We start from the raw sequence: 25,570 nt of genomic DNA on the forward strand, positions 1-25,570 counted from the left end.
ATGTGGTCTCCACATCGAGCCGCTGTTGTAGTGCATCAGTATTGTTCTGAGCGTACAGTATGTACAATAATCTGTTTTTTTGTTTGGAATAATGTAGACACGTAATGTTTATGTGTTAATGCAAACAAATGTGCTTAAGTGATAAATGGATGTTACGTTATGTTTCCTTCCGAATATTTACCTAACAATTGTACTGCGTCACGACTAATTCTTTTCCTCAAGCAGAAGTGGGCGAGGTAAACATCGCAGTGAAACCGACGTAGAACGGAAACGGTACTTTTCCGGACATGGGATCCTATTCAAAATATTCTGTACTCTCTCCTTCCTATAAGACCTAGAAGTTTGTAAGGGGAATTTCCGAACACCCTGTATAAACACTGTCTCTAGATATTTCAATGGCTACCAACATGGTTCATTTGAGTATTTCTGTGTATGCTGGTCTGCAGCCTCAACAAATTTTACGAAAAGCATGCTAATAAAATAATGATTCACCAAAGCTGTTTTTTTTTATGTACTGCTACCTATTTCGAGCGATGGCTTATCCTCGAGCGGTATATTATAAAATCTTAAACGTTGTATTTGAAATGTAATGTACTTTTGCTTAGTCGTATTTGAATGTGCTTGTTATATTATCGGTGACAGATAATTCAGAACCAATTATCTGTAGCGTACCGCTAGAGAATGAGCCATCGCTATAAAGTGGTAGCAATAAATAACATATAAAAGAGGAACTATGGTGGGTCGATATTACATTAGGTATTACATTAGTATGCATTTCATACAATGGTTGCATTTAGTTTTTGTCATTGATCTTTCTTCCCTTTAGCGATCCACAAAAATATAAATTAAACATCATAAAATTCCTGAAGTATGGTAGTCCGATGTGTATGATGGGTATTAATCGTTTACATGTGACCGATCAGAACAGTATTGTAGTATCCGATGCACGGTCTGACACAGTACTGTAATAGCCGATACACGGCCTAATTCGTCACGACTTCCGTGATGGACGCCAGTGGTTGAGCGTCACTCTAGAATATAAATTAAACATCATAAATTTCCTGATGTAATCCGATGTGTATTATGGGTATTATTCGACTAGATGTGACCGTGCAAAACAATATTGTACGAGGGTCACTCCAAAAGAAAGGCACACTATTTTTGTAAAAATACAGTTTTCATTCTGCATGTGCGAAAGTTTTACAGTGTGTAGATACATCCTTATCGTTTGTTTTCAAACTTAGGTCAACCTGTTCCCGTGAGTGGCGCCGTCACAGCATGTCTTCAAGATGGCTGCTACACTTGACGTTCGTCAGAAGCAACGTGCTGTCATAGAATTCCTGTGCTGTGAAAACGAGACAGTGGGAAACATCCACAAGAGGTTCAAAAAGATGTATGGAGATACTGCGGTCGACCGCAGTACAGTTAGTCGGTGGGCAAGCAGGTTACGTGATGAAAGCGGGCACGGCAGTGTTGAGGATTGTCCTCGCAGCGGCAGGCCTCGTACTGCACACACTCCAGACAATGTGCAGAGAGTTAACGAATTGGTGACTACTGACAGACGTATCACAGTGAACGAATTGTCACGTTACGTTGGGATAGCGGAAAGAAGTGTTTGCAGAATACTGTAAGTGTTGGCGTTAAAAAAGGTTTGCGCCAGGTGGGTTCCCAGGATGTTGACAGTGGCTCACAAAGAAACAAGAAAAACAGTATGCATCGAACTTTTGGAACAGTACGAGAATGGTGGAGATGAATTTCTTGGAAGAATTGTGACAGGTGATGAAACATGGCTGCATCATTTTTCACCAGAGACGAAGAGGCAATCAATGGAGTGGCATCACACAAATTCACGGAAGAAAAAAAATTGAAAACCACACCTTATGCTGGAAAAGTTATGGCTACGGTGTTTTTCGATTCCGAGGGGCCGGCCGGAGTGGCCGATCGGTTCTAGGAGCAACAGTCTGGAGCCGCGCGACCGCTACGGTCGCAGGTTCGAATCAGGTGTTCCCCAGGGAAGCGTCCTGGGACCTCTGCTGTTCCTGATCTATATAAATGACCTGGGTGACAATCTGAGCAGTTCTCTTAGGTTTTTCGCAGATGATGCTGTAATTTACCATCTAGTAAGGTCATCCGAAGACCAGTATCAGTTGCAAAGCGATTTAGAAAAGATTGCTGTATGCTGTGCCAGGTGTCAGTTGACGCTAAATAACGAAAAGTGTGAGGTGATCCACATGAGTTCCAAAAGAAATCCGTTGGAATTCGATTACTCGATAAATAGTACAATTCTCAAGGCTGTCTATTCAACTAAGTACCTGGGTGTAAAAATTACGAACTTCAGTTGGAATGACCACATAGATAATATTGTGGGGAAGGCGAGCCAAAGGTTGCGTCTCATTGACAGGGCACTTAGAAGATGCAACAAGTCCACTAAAGAGACAGCTTACACTACACTCGTTCGTCCTCTGTTAGAATATTGCTGCGCGGTGTAGGATCCTTACCAGGTGGGACTGACGGATGACATCGAAAGGGTGCAAAAAAGGGCAGCTCGTTTTGTATTATCACGTAATAGGGGAGAGAGTGTGGCAGATATGATACGCGAGTTGGGATGGAAGTCATTAAAGCAAAGACGTTTTTCGTCGCGGCGAGATCAATTTACGAAATTTCAGTCACCAACTTTCTCTTCCGAATGCGAAAATATTTTATTGAGCCCAACCTACATAGGTAGGAATGATCATCAAAAATAAAATAAGAGAGATCAGAGCTCGAACATAAAGGTTTAGGTGTTCGTTTTTCCCGCGCGCTGTTCGGTAGTGGAATGGTGGAGAGATAGTATGATTGTTGTTCGATGAACCCTCTGCCAAGCACTTAAATGTGAATTGCAGAGTAATCATGTAGATGTAGATGTGTGTGATGTCCTTAGGTTAGTTAGGTTTAAGTAGTTCTAAGTCCTAGGGGACTGATGACCTCAGAAGTTAAGTCCCACAGTGCTCAGAGCCATTTGAACCATTTGATTCCGAGGGACTCTTGCTTGTGGACATCATGTCAAGTGGAACCACCATAAATTCTGATGCATATGTGACGACACTGAAGAAACTTCAAGATAGACTGAGTCTTGTTCGACCACATCGGCAAAAGCAGTATGTTTTGCTGTTGCGCGACAATGCACGGCCACATGTCAGTCAAAAAAACCATGGACGCGATCACAAAACTCGGATGGGCAACACATAAACACCCGCCTTACAGTCCATGTGACTATCATCTCTTTGGGAAACTGAAAGACTCACTTCGTGGAACAAGGTTTGAAGATGATGGCTCCCTTGTGCACGCTGCCCAACAGTGGCTCCAACAGGTTGGTCCAGTATTTTACCGTGCGGATACACAGGCGCTGGTTCCAAGATGGCGTAAGGCAGTTGAGAGGGATGAAAATTATGTGGAGAAATGAAAATATTGTTCCTAAAGGATGTATCTACACACTGTAAAACTTTAAAACATGTAGAATAAAAGATGGATTTAAAAAAAATAGCGTGCTTTTCTTTTGGAGTGACCCTCGTAGTTTCCAATACACGGTCTAGTACAGTATTGTCATTTCCGATACACAGTCTAAATCAGTGATTCCCAAAGTGATCGATATCGACCCCTTGAGATCGATATCGGTTTCCTAGGGGTCGACATAAACGAAAACTGATTTTGGGGGTCGACGAGGTCTAAAAATCGAGCGCTATTATTAACACAAGTTCTTATTTAAAACTTTTAGGATAGGTAGGTACTGTATTGTTTATGTTGTGTTACGTGTACTAAGAATAATTAATATTTTTGTAGGAAATAGCATTGTTGTAGTAATGTAAAGTCTCAAGTTCGTACAAGATGAAAAACTCGGCAAGTCTGTGTGGACAAGTTTGAGCAAGATAATGAGTTCGAGCGTACGTCTTTCAGGCGCGTTTTGACTTGCTCTCTATTTGACGCTTACGCGAGTTAACACGAACGAATTCGTGATCAAGTCCAAACATGTTCCTGATATTTTACTATTTAACGAGCTTGCACTTAGGTTGAAAGTTCATTTGCGTTTTGAAATTCGTTGGAGTTGGAACGATAATAACTCGTATAAGTACTCATTTATTTCAAGAGATTACAAAGTTATTACATAGCTAAATTAAGTGAAGTAAAGTGACTGAAAAAGTGGTAAACACAAATACAACATATTTTAAATAGGTAGGTATAAAAGTATTTGTAAAAATTACTTACACTTAAGTTGTTAAGTAGGTAGGTACCTAAACTTTGAAGTGTTCAGTTTGCTTTGATTTTCGTTCTTATGCTGATAGGTACCTACTTACCTAATACGAATTTTCTATACCTAATTACCTACTATAGTTTCTTACCCAATATAGGTATCCAAGTAAGTCAGTAATACCTAACAATAATCCATTACCTGGGTGTGATAAAAATAAGATAGTGTGCAAATTTAAAAGTTTATTATTGTTTTTTATTTAGGTAGTTTTTTATTTGCAGGATTACTGATAGTTTTATGATGGCGGACACGAAAAAAAAATGCAGACAATACAGTTAGGACAACTTGAAGTTCGGATTTATTGACCTAAGTCAGAATGAAAAATAACACTCTGTAGCAGCTGTTTTAAGTTAGCGGACCATTATGAATAACGGGGTTGATCTTAAAAGTAGGTAATTTGGCCATGGGGGTCTGAGGTAACAGTTCATTTTGGAAAAAGGGTCACTTGTCCAAAATAGTTTGTGGATCCCTGGTCTAAATCGCTACGAATTCTATGATGGACGTCGGTGATTGAGAGTCTAGCACCAGTTCTACATCATTTACATCGTTCCAAAGAGATCAGTGTTCTTTTTTTACTCTTTTTTCAAGAAGTGGTTAAATAATATTTTGTCAACAAAACGCGGGGCGTTTGCGGCGCAGTCTCGGCGCGCGCGACGCTGTGCCTGCCCGAGGCGAGCGAGGTGGAGGTGGTGACGGGCCCGCACTTCGGCGGCCGCGTCGCGGCGGAGGGCGCCGCCGGGTCGCGGTGCTCGCTGGACGGCGACGCCCGCAGCGCGCGCGCCGTCTACGTGCTGCGCGTGGACCACGCGGCGTGCGGCGGCGCGCGCAACGCCACCGCCGTCACCACCTACGTCACCGTGCAGGAGAGCGCCGCCATACTGACGCACTCGACGCGCCGCTTCCTCGTCATCTGCTCCTTCCAGCCGGACACGCTCACCGTCAGGGCCGGGTGCGTCCTCCACTCCTTACCACTGGCCACTTGCTGGGGCCTTGCATCACCTCGACATCTACCTGTGTTCATTTGAAATGGCATTAATACGAGCCCCTAATAATAACGCACAATCCGAAATCCGTAACTTCTGTGGGTAAAATCTCGTCTTTGGCTTTTTTTTTTACTTATACTTTTTTTACTTATACATTTTGTTACTTATACTTAGTATGGAAATGGAAGAGGATGTAGATGAAGATGAAATGGGAGATACGATACTGCATGAAGAGTTTGACAGAGCACTGAAAGACCTGAGTCGAAACAAGGCCCCGGGAGTAGACAACATTCCATTAGAAATACTGACGGCCTTGGGAGAGCCAGTCCTGACAAACCTCTACCATCTGGTGAGCAAGATGTCTGAGACAGGCGAAATACCCTCAGACTTCAAGAAGAATATAATAATTCCGATCCCAAAGAAAGCAGGTGCTGACTAGAGATGGGGGATCCGCTCCTGAACATTCATAGAGTTGAATCTTTCAAAGGAGTGAACAATCAGTGATTCAGAAAAAAAGAACGGTAGCTCCAAACGTTTCCCGCAGCAGAGAGAGAGAGAGAGAGAGAGAGAGAGAGAGAGACGGAGAATATCAGCAGGGCCTCTGCTGAGCACACTACACGCCACACAACACAGCCAGCGCCGGCCTCTGCCCTGCTTCTACCTTGGCTGCCTGCATTCTGCAGTGCCCCATTGGATTTTGTGTTTTACATATGCCGTGCCATCTCTGTGCTTCCTCTGCCGCGTGCAGTGTCTGGCGCAGCTTAACTTAGCATCGCACTCCGTCGGCGATCGTTTCAGTCGCACGTCCTGCTCTCTGGGCAGTTGATGCGAGCAACAGGACAGAGAGCCTCCTAGCGGAGAACATAAGCACTACTTGCAACAACCAGCTCGCAAGAGAATGGACGATTTGTCTCGGAGCGGGTGACTGGTGGCCGTTCACCGCTCCCCCCACCCTCGGAACTCGCCCCCTCAACGCTCACCCCACCGTTCTCGACTCTAGCCAGAGTGTTGAGGAAAGCAACTCAGGTGTTACTCTGGTCTCTGCGGTCTTAGCTCACGCAGTAATACAGCTCGCGGCTAGACCGGCTCGACCTGCTTGACTCAGTGCCTCTGCATCGGAGTTCGTCTCTACTGGATATTGTTCTTCGTAGTAATACCGCTATGTGTATTACATTATTATGTTATGTAATAATCATTTGTTTTTATTTTATTTTTATTTGTTTAAACTGATCAGATTAGGTTCCTGGCGACTCCTTTTACTATAGGATTTTTATTATGGACACTCGAATTTACGCTTTAATCACGAGCGAACCGATAAACGTTTCGCAAAATGTGATATACCAATACTTTCCTTGTTTTATTCTGCATAAGGCTATATGCAGCATTTTAGTCTTACAGTCAAATTTATATATTTTTTTTCTTATTCTGGTACGGATTTTGCGATTTTAGGCGTCTTCGGAAGGAAACGTTCACTTTAAAAATACACTCCTGGAAATGGAAAAAAGAACACATTGACACCGGTGTGTCAGACCCACCATACTTGCTCCGGACACTGCGAGAGGGCTGTACAAGCAATGATCACACGCACGGCACAGCGGACACACCAGGAACCGCGGTGTGGCCGTCGAATGGCGCTAGCTGCGCAGCATTTGTGCACCGCCGCCGTCAGTGTCAGCCAGTTTGCCGTGGCATACGGAGCTCCATCGCAGTCTTTAACACTGGTAGCATGCCGCGACAGCGTGGACGTGAACCGTATGTGCAGTTGACGGACTTTGAGCGAGGGCGTATAGTGGGCATGCGGGAGGCCGGGTGGACGTACCGCCGAATTGCTCAACACGTGGGGCGTGAGGTCTCCACAGTACATCGATGTTGTCGCCAGTGGTCGGCGGAAGGTGCACGTGCCCGTCGACCTGGGACCGGACCGCAGCGACGCACGGATGCACGCCAAGACCGTAGGATCCTACGCAGTGCCGTAGGGTACCGCACCGCCACTTCCCAGCAAATTAGGGACACTGTTGCTCCTGGGGTATCGGCGAGGACCATTCGCAACCGTCTCCATGAAGCTGGGCTACGGTCCCGCACACCGTTAGGCCGTCTTCCGCTCACGCCCCAACATCGTGCAGCCCGCCTCCAGTGGTGTCGCGACAGGCGTGAATGGAGGGACGAATGGAGACGTGTCGTCTTCAGCGATGAGAGTCGCTTCTGCCTTGGTGCCAATGATGGTCGTATGCGTGTTTGGCGCCGTGCAGGTGAGCGCCACAATCAGGACTGCATACGACCGAGGCACACAGGGTCAACACCCGGCATCATGGTGTGGGGAGCGATCTCCTACATTGGCCGTACACCACTGGTGATCGTCGAGGGGACACTGAATAGTGCACGGTACATCCAAACCGTCATCGAACCCATCGTTCTACCATTCCTAGACCGGCAAGGGAACTTGCTGTTCCAACAGGACAATGCACGTCCACATGTATCCCGTGCCACCCAACGTGCTCTAGAAGGTGTAAGTCAACTACCCTGGCCAGCAAGATCTCCGGATCTGTCCCCCATTGAGCATATTTGGGACTGGATGAAGTGTCGTCTCACGCGGTCAGCACGTCCAGCACGAACGCTGGTCCAACTGAGGCGCCAGGTGGAAATGGCATGGCAAGCCGTTCCACAGGACTACATCCAGCATCTCTACGATCGTCTCCATGGGAGAATAGCAGCCTGCATTGCTGCGAAAGGTGGATATACACTGTACTAGTGCCGACATTGTGCATGCTCTGTTGCCTGTGTCTATGTGCCTGTGGTTCTGTCAGTGTGATCATGTGATGTATCTGACCCCAGGAATGTGTCAATAAAGTTTCCCCTTCCTGGGACAATGAATTCATGGTGTTCTTATTTCAATTTCCAGGAGTGTATATGGCTTGCGATGTATTTGTACGAGGTTAATGAAATTTTGCTACTTTATAGCCAAATATATTGTTAATGCAAATCTCAAGTTACAACATTTTCCGATCACCCAAAAAACCACGGTAGTGCAAAATAAATCAATAATCAAAAACTTTGTCATAGTGTGGAAATTTCAATAAACAATACAAAATTCTTACTCATTATCTGTGTTACTTCAAAATTGGATCTAATCAGATCAAAATACAGGTATAGTACTGGAATAAACCAAGTTTAAAGGGCAATGTGCCTTCCATTTATTTTCTATTGTGAATGAGTTGTGAGACATGAAAAAGAGCTAGTTCATTTCAGGGAGTGAACAGTTCTGATCCGATCTCTGAAAAGAACAGCTTTGCCCATCTCTAGTGCTGACAGATGTGAAAATTACCGAACAATCAGTTTAATAAGTCACGGATGCAAAATACTAACGTGTATTCTCTACAGACGAATGGAAAAACTGGTAGAAACTGACCTTGGGGAAGAGCAGTTTCACTTCCGTAGAAATATTGGAACATGTGAGGCAATACTGACCCTACGACTTATCTTACAAACTAGATTAAGGAAAGGCAAACCTACGTTTCTAGCATTTGTAGACTTAGAGAAAGCTTTTGACAATGTTGACTCTCTTTCAAATTCTAAAGGTGGCAGGGATAAAATACAGGGAGCGAAAGGCTATTTACAATTTGTACAGAAACCAGATGGCAGTTATAAGAGTCGAGGGTCACGAAAGGGAAGCAGTGGTTGGGAAGGGAGTGAGACAGGGTTGTAGCCTATCCCCGATGTTATTCAATCTGTATATTGAGCAAGCAGTGAAGGAAACAAAAGAAAAATTCAGAGTAGGTATTTAAATCCATGGAGAAGAAATAAAAATTTGAGGTTCGCCGATGACATTGTAATTCTGTCAGAGACAGCAAAGGACTTGGAAGAGCAGTTGAACAGAATGGACAGTGTCTTGAAAGGAGGATATAAGATGAACATCAACAAAAGTAAAACGAGGATAATGGAATGTAGTCGAATTAAGTCGGCTGATGCTCAGGGAATTAGATTAGGAAATGAGATACTTAAAGTAGTAAAAGAGTTTTGCTATTTGGGGAGCAAAATAACTGATGATGGTCGAAGTAGAGAGGATATAAAATGTAGACTGGCAATGGCAAGGAAAGCGTTTCTGAAGAAGAGAAATTTGTTAACATCGAGTATTGATTTAAGTGTCAGGAAGTCGTTTCTGAAAGTATTTGTATGGAGTGTAGCCATGTATGGAAGTGAAACATGGACGATAACTAGTTTGGACAAGAAGAGAATAGAAGCTTTCGAAATGTGCTGCTACAGAATAATGCTGAAGATTAGATGGGTAGATCATTTAACTAATGAGGAGGTATTGAATAGGATTAGGGAGAAGAGAAGTTTGTGGCACAACTTAACTAGAAGGGATCGGTTGGTAGGACATGTTCTGAGGCATCAAGGAATCACCAGTTTAGTATTGGAGGGCAGTGTGGAGGGTAAAAATCGTGGAGGGAGACAAAGAGATGAATACACTGAACAGATTCAGAAGGATGTAGGTTGCAGTAGGTACTGGCAGATGAAGAAGCTTGCACAGGATAGAGTAGCATGGAGAGTTGCATCAAACCAGTCTCATGACTGAAGACCAAAACATCAACAACATACTTATCGGACTTAACTGCTAACGTCATCAGTCCCTAAGCTTACACACTACTTAACCTAAATTATCCTACGGACAAACACACACACACCCATGCCCGAGGGAGGACTCGAACCTCCGCCGGGACCAGCCGCACAGGCCATGACTGCCGCGCCTGACCGCTCGGCTAATCCCGCGCGGCAACGTCAGCCCCCTAGACTTAGAACTACTAAACTAACCCACTGGACCTGACGGGATACCAATTCGATTCTACACAGAGTACGCGAAAGAACTTGCCGCCCTTCGAACAGCCGTGTACCGCAAGTCTCTAGAGGAACGGAAGGTTCCAAATGATTGGAAAAGAGCACAGGTAGTCCCAGTCTTCAAGAAGGGTCGTCGAGCAGATGCGCAAAACTATAGAGCTATATCTCTCACGTCGATCTGTTGTAGAATTTTAGAACATGTTTTTTGCTCGCGTATCATGTCGTTTCTGGAAACCCAGAATCTACTCTGTAGAAATGAACATGGATTCCGGAAACAGCGTTCGTGTGCGACCCAACTCGCTTTATTTGTTCATGAGACCCAGAAAATATTAGATACAGGCTCCCAGGTAGATGCTATTTTCCTGGCCTTCCGGAAGGCGTTCGATACAGTTCCGCACTGTCGCCTGATAAACAAAGAAAGAGCATACTGAATATCAGACCATCTGTGTGGCTGGATTGAAGAGTTTTTAACAAACAGAACACAGCATGTTGTTCTCAATGGAGAGACGTCTACAGACGTTAAAGTAACCTCTGGCGTGCCACAGGGGAGTGTTATGGGACCTTTGCTTTTCACGATATATATAAATGACCTAGTAGATAGTGTCGGGAAGTTCTATGCGGCTTTTCGCGGATGATGCTGTAGTATACAGACAAGTTGCAGCAGTAGAAAATTGTACCGAAATGAAGGAAGATCTGCAGCGGATGGGCACTTGGTGCCGGGAGTGGCAACTGACCCTTAACATAGACAAATGTAATGTATTGCGAATACATAGGAAGAAGGATCTTTTATTGTATGATTATATGATAGCGGAACAAACACTGGTAGCAGTTACTTCTGTAAAATATCTGGGAGTATGCGTTAGGAACGATTTGAAGTGTAATTATATAAAATTAATTGTTGGTAAGGCGGGTACCAGGATGAGATTCATTGGGAGAGTCCTTAGAAAATGTAGTCTATCAACAAAGGAGGTGGCTTACAAAACACTCGTTCGACCTATACTTGAGTATTGCTCATGAGTGTGGGATCCGAACCAGATCGGGTTGACGGAGGAGATACAGAAGATCCAAAGAAGAGCGGCGCGTTTCGTCACAGAGCTACTTGGTAAGCGTGATAGCGTTACGGAGATGTTTAGCAAACTCAAGTGACAGACTCTGCAAGACAGGCACTCTGCATCGTCGTGTAGCTTGCTGTCCAGGTTTCTTGAGAGTGCGTTTCTGGATGAGGTATCGAATATATTTCTTCCCCCTACTTATACCTCCCGAGGAGATCACGATTGTAAAATTAGAGAGATTCGAGCGCTTACGGAGGCTTTCCGGCAGTCGTTCTTCCCGCGACCATACGCGACTGGAACAGAAAAGGGAGGTAATGACAGTGGCACATAAAGTGCCCTCCGCCACACACCGTTGGGTGGCTTTCGGAGTATAAATGTAGATGTAGATGTAGATGTAACCAAGGACATCATTCACACCCATTCCCGAGGCAGGGTTCGAACATGCGACCGTAGCAGCAGCGCGGTTCCGGACTGAAGCGCCTAGAACCGCTCGGCCACAACGTCCGGCCCGCCATCATCAGGGTTATTTATTCTGAAACATGCAAAAAATAGTGTTGTTACAATAAAATACCAAAAACCGTTATTACATGTGTACTAACTACCTTGAAGTTGAAGTTCTTCTTAGCGGGTTTGCTTATAAATAGATTTATTTTGGGAGAGGCTCCGACTTGAGCAAAACACTAGTTTCCTTTTTTTTATTCCCCAGACATGTTTCGCTGAAGTTATCTTCTATAAAACAGGGAAAATGCTTTTTACTATTTTTACACGTATAAATTTGAGTTTTTAAAATAGTGTTTGACAGAGACAAATTACGTAAAATCCAGGAAATCCATAGCATGTGGTAACAAGGTATAGATACAAAATTTTATCTGATTGGCTTCTAGTTACTCAGGTAACACAGAAGAAGCATAGCTTTTCAGCTTTGGCAGTATTCCATGACAGCGAAACATCGTACAGTGATTGGCAAAGGCGTCGAATTAGAATACCACTGAAGACGTTCTGGTTTCTGTGTCACGGTGCGTTAATTTTCAGACCATTGTTGACTAGAAGGTCAGTGACGTGGACAGTGAAAACGGAGCACAAAAAAGTGCGAGTATCTTCATCTTCATTGAAATACTGGCACTATCTCATAGAATTTATGCAGAAGGGAGAGTACAGCATAAACTAACTAGATGTGATACACGATCAACTCCATGTTGCTATGAGCGAAACTTTATGAATCGCAGTTTTTAAAATGAACCAAAAAATATGATTTTTTTCATATCTTGTCCAGTACTGCAGACTATCTCGTAATTATAGATGGAACCTCACAGAATGCCAAAAAAAGACTATAACTACTGATGCATCTACATCTACATGGATATTCTGCAAATCACATTTAAGTGCCTGGCAGAGGGTTCATCGAACCACCTTCACAATTCTCTATTATGCCAACCTCCTATAACGCGCGGGAAGAATGACCACCTATATCTTTCCGTACGAGCTCTGATTTCCCTTATTTTATCTTGGTGATCGTTCCTCCCTATCTAAGTGGGTATCAACAAAATATTTCCGCATTCGGAGGAGAAAGTTGGTGAATGGAATTTCGTGAGAAGATTCCGTCGCAACGAAAAAAGCCTTTCTTTTAGTGATGTCCATCCCAAATCCTGTATCATTTCTGTGACACTCTCTCTCATATTTCGCGATAATACAAAACGTGCTGTCTTTCTTTGAATTTTTTTCCATGTACTCTGTCATTCCTACCTGGTAAGGATCCCACACCGCGGAGCAGCATTCTAAAAGAGGTCGGACAAGCGTAGAGTATGGAGTCTCCTTAGTAGGTCTGTTACATTTTCTAAGTGTCCTGCCAGTAAAACGCAGTCTTTGGTTAGCCTTCCCCACAACATTTTCTGTGCGTTCCTTCCAATTTAAATTCTTCGTAATTGTAATACCTAGGTATTTAGTTAAATTTACGGCTTTTAGAGTAGACTGATTATCGCCTAACCGAAGTTTAACGAGTTCCTTTTAACACTCATGTGGATGACCTCACACTTTTCGTTATTGAAGGTCAACTGCCAGTTTTCGCACCATTCCGATATTTCTTCTAAATCGTTTTCCAGTTTGTTTCGATCTTCTGATGACTTTATTACTCGACGAACGACAGCGTCATCTGCAAACAACCGAAGACGGCTGCTCAGATTCTCTCCCAAATCGTTTATATAGATCAGGAACAGCAAAGGGCCTATAACACTACCTAGGGAAACGCCAGAAATCACTTCTGTTTTACTCGATGCCTTTCCATCAATTACAACGAACTGTGACCTCTCTGACAGGAAATCACAGATCCAGTCACATAACTGAGACGATATTCCATAAGCACGAAATTTCACTACGAGCCGCTTGTGTGGTACAGTGTCAAAAGCCTTCCGGAAATCCAGAAATATGGAATCGATCTGAAATCCCTTGTCAATAGCACTCAACACTTCATGTGCATAAAGAGCCAGTTTTGTTTCACAGGAACGATGTTTCCTAAACCCATGTTGACTGTGTGTCAATAGACTGCATATCGACGTTAACGATATGGGACTGTAAGTTAGTGGATTACTCCTACTACCTTTCTTGAATATTGGTGTGTCCTGTGCAACTTTCCAGTCTTTGGGTACGGTTCTTTCGTCGAGCGAACGGTTGTATATGATTGTTAAGTATGGAGCTAATGCATCAGCATACTCCGAAAGGAACCTAATTGGTATACAGTCTGGCCCAGAAGACTTGCTTTTATTAAGTGATGCAGACATCTAATAACGCAGGGCTCTAAGTGAAGAAACAGAAACGTGACTAATGAAAGTAACTCAAGAAATATACTGAAAACCAAGTGTGGCAACATTAGGAAAACAGGCAAGTTTAAATTTCTAGGAGGAGATATAATTGTAAAAACTGAAGAAGAAGCAGTTAAAATCAGAAATGAGAGAATGAAAATAGCATACTTGTAAGTGAGAAATCTATATAATAAAAAAACGTTTTTCTAAAGATGTTAGATTAAGGCATTGTAATACGGTTGTAAAACCACAAGTCCACTTTTATCTCGATGCAAAATGACATTACAGGAAATCATTTTCGTAATTCTCCTATCAAAAGGAGCCGTTTGATACATATGACAATTACGTTCCGTTTAATTCATATTTTAGTAATTTTCTACTAATTTTTGTTTTTATCTGTTTTTCGCCGTTCCACGTCTCTTTCAAGATGGTTCAGTCAACACATAACCATGATTTGCATGCGAACAGAACTGGAAATCTCTGAGTGACTCGAAAAGTCATTTAGGTAGACCATATCATCCATATAACACACCTTCAGCATAACTTAAAACGATATGTAACTTAATTTGATTCGTAAGATAAGCCGTACTTCTCACTTAATGAGAATGACAAGCCACCAGAGAAAGATGAGCACCGTGAGCTGACGGTAGGCAGTTGTGAGAGTCTTGGCACGATGTCGACGGGTGTAGTAAGCAGATGCTTTCACAGCTACAGATATGCGTGTTTTCAAGGTGGCGCTGCATTTTATTATTATTATTATTATTATTATATGGTGAAGATATAGAAAAGAAAGAAACAAGAACCTTGCCAAAATACTGAGGAACAAAGATGGCAGTTGGGTTTTGAGACCAAATAGGGAAATATACTCATTCAGTCTTGAACAGATCAGGGAAAAGGGACATCTAGACTGAATGAAGGAAGAAATATTAACAAAGAAGATCCACACATTCTTCTATAACAGGAAGCCAAAGCAAATACGTAGTGTGGTAAGACAAAAAAAGGACATAGAAGAAAAGCAGACTAAACAGGAGACCTCAGTCAACAGAGTCGAATCCATCCTTGAAGTCGATAAATTCAAAGGTTCTCTGGAAGATAAAAGAAACAGCTCGAGCCAGTTGGTCGGATGAAAGGAAAACAGCTCATTCAGAGGAAGTGAAACAGTTTTGCAGAAGGATGAAGCAAAAGAGAAATAAATACACTTCTGGTCATTAAAATTGCTACACCACGAGGATGACGTGCTACAAACACGAAATTTAACCGACAGGAATAAGATGCTGTGATATGCAAATGATTAGATTTTCAGAGCATTCATACTAGGTTGGCGCCGGTGGCGACACCTACAACGTGCTGACATGAAGAAAGTTTCCAACCGATTTCCCATACACAAACAGCAGTTGCCCGGCGTTGCATGGTGAAACGTTATTGTTATGCCTCGTGTAAGGAGGAGAAATGCGTACCATCACGTTTCCGACTTTGATAAAGGTCGGATTGTAGCCTATCGCGATTGCGGTTTATCGTATCGCGACATTGCTGCTCGCGTTGCTCGAGACCCAATGACTGTTAGCAGAATATGGAATCGGTAGGTTCAGGAGGGAAATACGGAACGCCTTGCTGTATCCCAAAGGCCTCATATCACTAGCAGTCGAGATGACAGGCATCTTATCCACATGCCTGTAGCCGGCCGGAGTGGCCGAGCGGTTCTAGGCGCTACAGTCTGGAACCGCGCGACCGCCACGGTCGCAGGTTCGAATCCTGCCTCGGGCATGGATGTGTGTGAAGTCCTTAGGTTAGTTAGGTTTAAGTAGTTCTAAGTTCTAGGGGGCTGATGACCTTAGAAGTTAAGTCCCATAATGCTCAGAGCCATTTGAACCATTTTTCGCATGCCTGTAACGGATCGTGCAGCCACGTCTCGATCCCTGAGTCAACATATGGGAACGTTTGCAAGACAACAACCATCTGCACGAACAATTCGACGATGTTTGCAACTGCATGGACTATCAGCTCGGAGACCATGGCTGCGGTTACCCTTGACGCTGCATCACAGACAGGAGCGCCTGCGATGGTGTACTCAACGACGAACCTGAGTGCACGAATGGCAAAACGCCTTTTTTTGGGTGAATCCAGGTTCTGTTTACAGCATCATGATGTTCGGGTCCGTGTTTGACGACATCGCGGTGAACGCACATTGGAAGCGTGTATTCGTCATCGCCATACTGGCGTATCACCCGGCGTGGTGGTATGGGGTGCCATTGGTTATACGTCACGGTCACCTCTTGTTCGCATTGACGGCACTTTTAAAACTGGACGTTACATTTCAGATGCGTTACGACCCGTGGCTCTACCCTTCATTCGATCCCTGCGAAACCCTACATTTCAGCAGGATAATGCACGACCGCATGTTGCAGATCCTGTACGGGCCATTCTGGATAAAGAAAATGTTCGACTGCTGTCCTGGCTAGCACATTCTCCAGATCTCTCACCAATTGAAAACGTCTGGTCAATGGTTGCCGAGCAACTGGCTCGTCACAAGACGCCAGTCACTACTCTTGATGAACTGTGGTATCGTGTTGAAGCTGCATGGGTAGTTGTACCTGTTCACGCTTTCCAAGCTCTATTTGACTCAATGCCCAGGCGTATCGAGGCCGTTATTACGGCCAGAGGTGGTTGTTCTAGGTTCTGATTTCTCAGGATCTATGCACCCAAGTTGGGTGAAAATGTAATCACATGTCAGTTGTAGTACAATATATTTGTCCAATGAATACCCGTTTAAATTCTGCATTTCTTCTTGGTGTAGCAATTTTAATGGCCAGTAGTGTAGTCATCTTGACTCGGTCCTTAATTGCTACATACGAAATAAGACACATGAAAATTTTTCGGAACATATGTTTATTTCGCCTCCAGACGTAAATTACAGTACAAGTGAGACGCACTGAATTATTTTGCCGCATCAGTGTTGCCACCTTCACACTAGCAAAAAAAAAAAAAAAAGTAGAGCGCCATCCTGGAAATACGCACATCTGTAACGGCCAGGACGTCGCTTGCTACACCCGTCGATATCGTGCCAAGATTCTCACAACTGCCTACCCGCGGCTAACGATGCTCATCTTTCTCTGGTGGCTTGTCATTCCCATGGCGTCAAACAAGCCTTAAGTGAAAAGTACAATGTACCTTAGAAATCAAATTAAGTTACATATAATTTTAAGTCCACCTAAATGACTTTAGGAGTCGCTCAGAGATTTCCAGTTCTTTTCATCGATAGATTTTGTACTCTTGCTTCTATTGAAATTCAAAACAGTTTTCTAAACAAGTGCGATATTTTATGATGAGCCTTTCTCTCCTATCAGGTTAGCTGGGATTAGCTAATAGAAGCAATCATCCATGTTGTTGTGGCGTTCTTGAGTCCGAGGATGGGTTTGATGCAGCTCTCCATGATACTCTATCATGTGCAAGCCTCTTCATTTCCGACAAACTATTGAAACTGAAATACTTCACAATTTGCTTACTCTATACATCTCCTGGCCTCCCTCTACTATTTCTACCTCCCACACGTCCCCTCTGGTACTAAACTGGTGATGCCTTGGTGTCTCAGAATGTGTCCTATCAACCGATCCCTTCTTGTTGTCAAGTTGTGCCACAAATTTGATGTATCTCCAAGTCTATTCAGTACCTTAGTTTCCCACGTAGTCTTCAACATTCTTCTAAAGCACCAAATTTCGAAAGCTTCTATTCTCTTCTTGTCTAAACTGTTTATCGTCCATGTTTCACTTTCCTACATGGCTACAATCCAGACAAATACGATCAGGAAATACTTCCTAACACTTCAATCAATATTCGATGTAAACAAAATTTATCTTCTTCAGAAACGCTTTTCTTGCCATTACCAGTCTACATTTTATATCCATCAGTTATTTTGGTCCCCAAATACCAAAACTCATCTACTACTTTAAGCTTCTCGTTTCCTAATCTAATTCCCTTAGCGTCACCTGTTTTAACGTGACTACATTCCATTATCCCTGTTTTGCTTTTGTTGATGTTGGTTTTATACCCTCCTTTCAAGGCGCTGTCCATTCCATTCAACTGCTCTTCCGAGTCCTTTGCTGCCTCTAACAGAATTAAAATGTCATTGGCAAATAAAATTTTTGCTTCTTCTCGCTGGTTTCTGTGCAAGATGTAAATAGCCTATCTCTCCCTGTATTTTACGATGTCCGCCATAAAACCTGTTATATCAGCATGAATAAGAGGTGGTTCTGATTTCCAATAAACGTCGTACTGTTGGTCATAATTTCGAAAAAAAAGGAACTAAAAGCGAAAACTTTAATTGCACAATGAGAGCTGTTACAGTAAATTTGATTAATACAGGGTGTCTTAATCAAACCTCCCTGATTTACCCAGGGAAAAACCACAGTAGATACGACAGTGAAAAATGCACCACATTGTAGAGAATCTCAACGAATTTATTTATTCATCATCAATACACCTCTACAAGTGAACCATTTGTAGCGCGAACAATATCGAGTCTATATTTAATTTCTTTCCAAGTTCTTCGTAACGTTTCCTCTGTTATTGTTGCAATCACATTAGTGATATGATGTTGCAACGTAAGAATATTATCCAAATATGCGGTCCTTCACGAATCCCCACATGAAGAGATCAAGTGGCGTAATATCGGGTGAACAAGGTGGCCAGGCATTGGGTCCTCTGTGTGCGATTCAACATTGGGAAATTTCCTGTCCAGGGACTTGCGAACAGCCGTTGACCAATGCGGCGGAGCTCCATCTTGTTGAAAAATGATATTGGGTTGCAAGTCTTGTATCTGTGGGTACACAAACTGCTCAAACATGTCCAGATACACTGTCCCATTCACTGTTTGTTCCATAAAAAAGAATGGTCCAACAATCCTGTTGTGCATTAGCCTGCACCAGATGTTTAGTTTAGGGCTATCATGAACATGTTCTATGACAACGTGCGGATTTTGCGATGCCCAAATCCGAACATTATGCCTATTATCCCTTCCTGATAGATGGAAGGTTGCCTCTTCTGAGAATAAACATCTTTCTGGGAAGCTTGCATCCATATCAATATGCTGCAGCGTATCTGCAGCAAATTGTTGTCAGTGTGGTTTGTCGTTTGGCGTCAGATGTTGCAGAATTTGCACTTTGTAAGCACACACACAAAGACGCTGGTGAACTACACTATGCAATTTTGATTGAGATACATCAAGTTGCCTAGATGCTTGACGAATTGGCTTACGTGGGCTTCTCAGAAACGTTTGTCTTATGTCCTCCACTGTCCCTTCTGGAACTCCGTAATGTGTACTGCCAGAATGTTTCATAACACTTCTTGATGCCAGAAACAACCTATACCATTCCTTAATTGTTTTCACATTAGATGGATCACATTCATACACACGATGATAATTTCTTTGCACAGTAATCGGCGATTTTGTTTCTGCAAAATACACTACTGCTTGCGCGCACTGCTATGGGGTCGCCATTTTCACTTCATGCGACCATAATGCGCTTTGGCGACGATACTTGGCACTTCTGATGCGGGAATATAATTCTTTGAGATGCTCTACAATGTGGTGCATTTTTCGTTGTCGTATCTACTGTGGTTTTTCTCTCCTGGGTCTTTGAAATCAGGGAGGTTTGTCTGGGATACCCTGTATCTTTGAGTAAACAAGTAGCTGTCAAATTTGAATTTCTGTGACTCAAAAATAATAAAACACGTATTATAAGTGCAACATCAAATCACAGAACAGCTTTAAAACGTTACTGAAAAAATATTACATCCAGCAATTATGTACAGCAGCAATAGTTTTCTTGAAGTTGACGTATGTCCGTTTACAACGTCAGGCCATGTTGTGATAAAAGCAATGAAGCCGAAATAAGCTTATACTAAAATATCAAGGAGCATACTGTGTATTAATTCTCTTCAAGCTGCATTAAGTTACAGAATTTCGATCGATGTTGTGCTGTAACCAAAAGTATGTGTCATGTTACATCGGACCCAAATTTTATAAGGTAAGAATTACGGTTATGCTTCACAAACGAGGAATCGAAGTAATCTGTTAGATGCAGGACGAGAGCTTACAATCAGTCTCGGATTAATGAAAAGAACGGCAAGTTCAGTAGAATTATATAGCAGGGATAACTAGGGAGTGAGCGTTCAGATACGAAGAACAGAGTTTTTTTTACCAGCATACACTGACTCCGAAAGCCAAGTGGCTATGGGGCAGTGTCAGCTTTCCCAGAAAACTGTGGAGTTTGCAGCTAGACATGGAAAACATTGCAGAAGTAATGAATGCGTGTGGATATCGCTTCGGCAATACCAAGTCTCGTAAAGCAAAAATGGCTCTGATCACTATGGGACTTAACATCTGAGGTCATCAGTCCCCTAGAACGTAGAACTACTTAAACCTAACTAACCTAAGGACATCACACACATCCATGCCGGAGGTAGGATTCGAACCTGCGACCGTAGCGGTCGCGCGGTTCCAGACTGAAGCGCCTAGAAACGCTCGGTCACACCGGTCGGCCTCGTAAAGCATCCCTGCTTGATTAGAAATAAAGTGCTTTTCATTCACTCAGTTCAAAGCTTAATAGACGTAAGAAGCAAGCCATCACCGAAGAAATCCAATAGTAAGAAAGCAGCTGAGCTTCAAGTATCAAGGTCAACAATGCATGACCAGATTAAAAACGATATGAAAATTAAACGATTTAGACCGATGTTTTCGAATTAATAATTATGTGACAATGACAAGAAACGTGAGTTGGGTGTCGTGATTTGGTGGCGCACTTTTCAGATCCTGTGTTTCACTAAAGAGACTCATTTTAAGCTGCACAAACAATATATCGCAGTTTACACTTCTCGAGTGCAAACTGCAATTTGCATATGTTGTAAATGTATTTGAGACCTGACCCAGAAGACAAAGGAATTGTGGATCATGCAGAACAGAGGTCCAGCACACGTGGCTCAGCAGCATTTGTAGCTCCATTGAAATGGTCACCATGAATCCTGGGTATTACCATGCCAGACAAGTCATTATGGAGAATAACCAAATACCATGTGGCTCAACGTTGGTACATAACTAACAAAGATATGCATAAAAATGTTGATGGAGTCTGAATTCTGAGACGCTCCCAAAATGTTAAGGAGAACATTCTGAGTAACACACAGTAGAGCACATGTAGAGCCGCTGAATACACAATTTATAAATGTAAGTTCTCCGGTACACAACATTCATTATCTGATCAAAAATATACGCACACCTGTTAGTGGACATTAATATGGCATGTTGAAAGTGAACCCGTTTGTGAGTTGTAAAAAAAATTATTGATTGAGAACCTGGCAGGGTTGTACACAATGAAAGTTACCTTGGCAGGGTTCTACACAATGAAAGTTATCCTGGCAGGATAATACACAAGGAAATTTATCCTGGGATTGGATGCCACAATGAAAGTTAACACTTGGGGGTGACTATATGAAAGTGATGATTTGATTGAAAATGTAAGCAAAATAAAGTTTACTGACAACATTTATTTTCCCAAAAATAAAAACAAAGACAGACATAATTAAAGTTAAACAAAGTCAAGTAGAATATTGTAAACAACTAACAGGTGGTTTAAGACCACAATGGACAAGGATCCTGGTGGCGAAAGTGAATCGAGGACTCTGGCCCTAAAAATGTGTATAACGCAATCTGAATTGTTCTGATGCTGAGCAGACTTTGATCGATGATCTACAGAAGTCTCGATAGGTGCAGCTGAGAGCAAGTGGCGATTGGGATTTGTACACCCAGACAAGGCTGGAGCCGCAGTACTTTGCCCTGTTTGCTTCGTGCTGCGATGTAACTTGCAGCTGGCGAGTCGCATGCGGCAGAGGCGCGGCGTAAGGCGGCACCTGTGAGTCGATCGCGGCCACGAAAGAAATGCAAAAATCTCACGATCTAGCGATCAGGCAGACGGATCGCAATTTACTCTCTACCACGGTAGATTTCAGTGTGTGACACACCCATTCGCTGGTCGTACCAAGGACCAATTTGGCTCACTTAACGGGCTCCGGAACGCCCTATACTTGCAATGTTAAAATAACGCTTATAAATTACATCTTTCCTCACAAAGTATTTGAGGTAGGAAGTTGAACTTTTTAAAGATTATTTATTGGAATATGGGCTACAACTTAACACAGGGATTTTACAAAATTTTAGTTCAGTTATTAAAGATGATTTTTTTTTCAATTGTAATGAAAATTCACAACATTTTTTTGCAATTTTTTATTTATATATTCAAAAATATACAGTTTTTTGGAAAAAGGCTGTGTTAAATTATGCAGAAGGTACTGTGTAACATTTACTGAAAGTTTGAAACATATATGTTTGGAAGATCCTTTGAAAACATGTAATTAGTATGAGAAAATAAAAGTTTTGGGAATCGAGCAACAAAAATTGGATAAACTTTTTAGTGCATTCCAGGTCCATAGGATGGATTATCTTCATCCTCTGCAAACTCCTCCTCCAGCTTCCTCTTGTTCCTCCTCCTGTTTACTCTTGCTTGTATTTCTAGACTCTTTACAGCCCTGTCTGCAGCCCGAAGGCGTTCCATGTCTAAAGCAAGCATCGCTCGTACCATGTTAGAACCTATCTTCATTCCCATATTTCTAAATACCTTGCACCTTACAATGTTGCCATCATTGAAAGTCGCAACAGCATCATACACACCAAAGTGAAGTGTTTCTATTCCAACAAATACAGTCTTGGGGATTCTCGACCATATAACACTATTTACACTTTCATTGGGGTTTTGAGTTTTTCCGTGAATACACTTTTTCAACAGTTCAGGTGCTGCTAAGTCTCTGAAAATAGGTTTTATCACCTCCATTATTGCATGAGGCACATCACTAAAATGTACCTGATGAACACGGACGTTAAAAATAACACCATTTGACAGCAGTTTAACAGTGCCACAGTGGGTCACGCCCATGTAGAACACATTTCAAAAAAAAAAATTAAAAATAGTTGTAGTCTTCGGAATTGAATAAATTATATATCTATTAAAAGGTAATAGTCTGCAGATTCAGAAAGCGCAAAAAAGTAAAAATTGAACTTTTCATGATTTTGAGCCTTTCTGGAGCCCCTTAAATAAGTGTGCCCTCGGCAAACGAGTAGTCCGAAATGTTTGAAGTCACACTGTCAGTACAGTAAGGCTCCCCAGTCTATCTACTCGTAAGTGAAGTCAGTCTTAGGACAGGGCCCAAGTACCAACCACACATGCCAGAGCCTCAATGAGAAGTTCGTTCCAGACTGAAGTCCAGAACCAGAGTGCCTCGCACCTCTCCCAGAGAAAAAAATTCCGTTTTTCCGCGAAGTGCACGAACGACACCGCCTTCACCCCGTCTTGAGCCTATCACAGTGCTTTAGAGGGGCTAAATCTCTCCTCCTACACGACAGCATAAACTCATGTCGAACCAGAAGCGCAAGAGTTAAGAAACTTGCGTCTCTGGAAAAAAAAAGAAACTGCCAATTGCTTGCCTTTTTAACTTTTCACGGAAGGAGAAGATGTTTTTCGCCGAAGTCACGTCGCTTCCTGTGGCAGCAAGCCAACAGATACAATCTGAAATATCTTTATCTAAATCGCCTGTGCCTTGGAGTATGTTAGTCCTACCTATGTGGTGTAATAAAGATTCTGTCTCTCAACGTTTTTTCAGACGCCAGAGTTTCTTCTATGACCGAGGCGGCCAATTTAAGAGGGTCACAGGCCTATTTGCGGTATCGGTGAACACAAAAACTTGTACATTTTTATTAGGCATGGTACAGCACACAAAGCCTGGACTACAACTCAACTGTGTAGAAGCGTCCCTTCAGTTCATCGCCCCAGCCCAGCCTTCGGCTGGCGCCAATGCAGGTATAACGGCATTGTCCTGCTGGAGACCTGTCTCAACTACAGGCTGCTCCATTTGCCATGTACGGCCGTGGGCCCGTCCGGCAAGATTTACTGAGGGGAGGGCTGGCCGCCACTTGCTTTCAACTTCCAACATGCCGTTTCTATGAACTAAGAACCATAAAAATACCTCATGCTTTTAGCGCCCTACCAGGCTCTATCAACACCTACTCAGGCCGTTAACTTTCTAGAGTCTCACTCAAGTTACGTAACGTTGTAACAAAATCTGTATGGAAAATAGGTGAGAGAGTAACTTTTCCTCTCTCAATTTGTTTACCCTTCATCTTCATGGCGGCTTGAACTCTGCTTGGGACACCATCATTGAGGTGTCTGAATGTCTGTGGAGGAATCGGAGCCCATTCTTCCTCAAGTGCAGAAACCAGAAAAGGTACTGGTGTTGCACTCCAGTGTCTGGAACAAAGGAAAGTTCCTAACTCATTCCAGATGGGTTCCACTGGGCCGAGGTCGCGAACCTGGGCAAGCCAGTCCATTTCAGGGATGTTATTGCCCACAAACTGTTGCCTCACGGATGCTGCTTGACGACACGGTGCATTGTCATGCTGAAACACACAATGATACTCTCTTAACTCTTCTACTGTACGCAGTACACAATGGTGAGAAACGTGTTCATACTCTTCCGCATTTACCGTTTTCTTAGGTGCAAAAAAGAAACCATATCGTAACCACAAAAAACTCTCATACCGTAAGACCACCTTGTGTGTACTACACTGTTGGGGCTATGCATGATGCCAGGTAACTTCCTCCTGGCATCCACCAATCCCAGAAACCCTTCCATCGGATTTCCACAATGTGTAGCGTGATTCACCACAGCGAAACACTCGTTCCAGTCATCCACTCTCCAGTGGTGTCGCTCTTTACACCACCTCAAACGTCGATCAGAGTTGACCTCGGACTTATGAAGAGCTGCTGACCCATTGTACCCCATTCTTCTCAAGTCCCTATGCACAGACATTGTGCTAGCTGGAGTACTGGTACCATTTTGGAAGTCACGAGCGACTGTGTCCAATGATTACACGCAATTTTTGACAACCACCCTCGACAATATTCGATGGTCCGTGACTGTCAGTACATGAGGTCTCCTTGGTCTTGGTTTAGCTGTGGTGGTTCCTTCGCGTTTCCACTTCACAATCACATCGCCAACAGTGGACACTGGAAGCTTTAGAATGGTTGAAATGTCCCTGATGGATTTGTTACACAGATGAAAGTCAATCACTAGTCCACGTTCGAAGCCATTAAGCTCTCCTAACCGGTCTATCCTGCTATTACTAATTCTCTACTGAGAACACAATACAGTAGTGGAAATCAGTATGAAGGTATGGACTATTGTAGGAAAATTAATATATTCGGTTGGAATAATCGTGCGCAGTTTACATGCAGTAGTATGAGAATCAGTACATCGACAAACGCAGTCAAATGGTATCGCATTTGATGTCACTAGTACTGTATATAACAAGACTTCAACGATTCATGTAGTAGAGGGTCGAATACAGTATAAAGCCAGTCAGTTCTATACGGTGTTAGTGTTTATTTACGAGGTTTTACTGCAGATAGGGAACATACATTACTAGTGACAGTGCGTGTTACGTACATAAACCACGAACGCGACAAGGCCACGGGGAAAACAGTTATAATGCGCTGAAAAAAACACGAATCGGTGCGTAGA

The 25,570-nt window shown here is 43.0% G+C and overlaps 1 protein-coding gene across 1 annotated transcript in view; it reads left to right on the forward strand.

Annotated features, from left to right (window-relative positions):
* The window catches only part of LOC126458277 (uncharacterized), a 608,335-nt gene that overhangs the window by 554,288 nt on the left and 28,477 nt on the right, over window positions 1-25,570 (forward strand). Inside the window, exon 5 of the mRNA XM_050095209.1 lies at window positions 4,925-5,234. Within this exon, the coding sequence (XP_049951166.1) occupies window positions 4,925-5,234 (310 nt within the window). The remainder of the gene's footprint in view (window positions 1-4,924; window positions 5,235-25,570) is intronic.

Source organism: Schistocerca serialis, chromosome 2 (genome assembly GCF_023864345.2).
Source record: "Schistocerca serialis cubense isolate TAMUIC-IGC-003099 chromosome 2, iqSchSeri2.2, whole genome shotgun sequence".
NCBI classification, from domain to species: Eukaryota; Metazoa; Arthropoda; class Insecta; order Orthoptera; family Acrididae; genus Schistocerca; species Schistocerca serialis.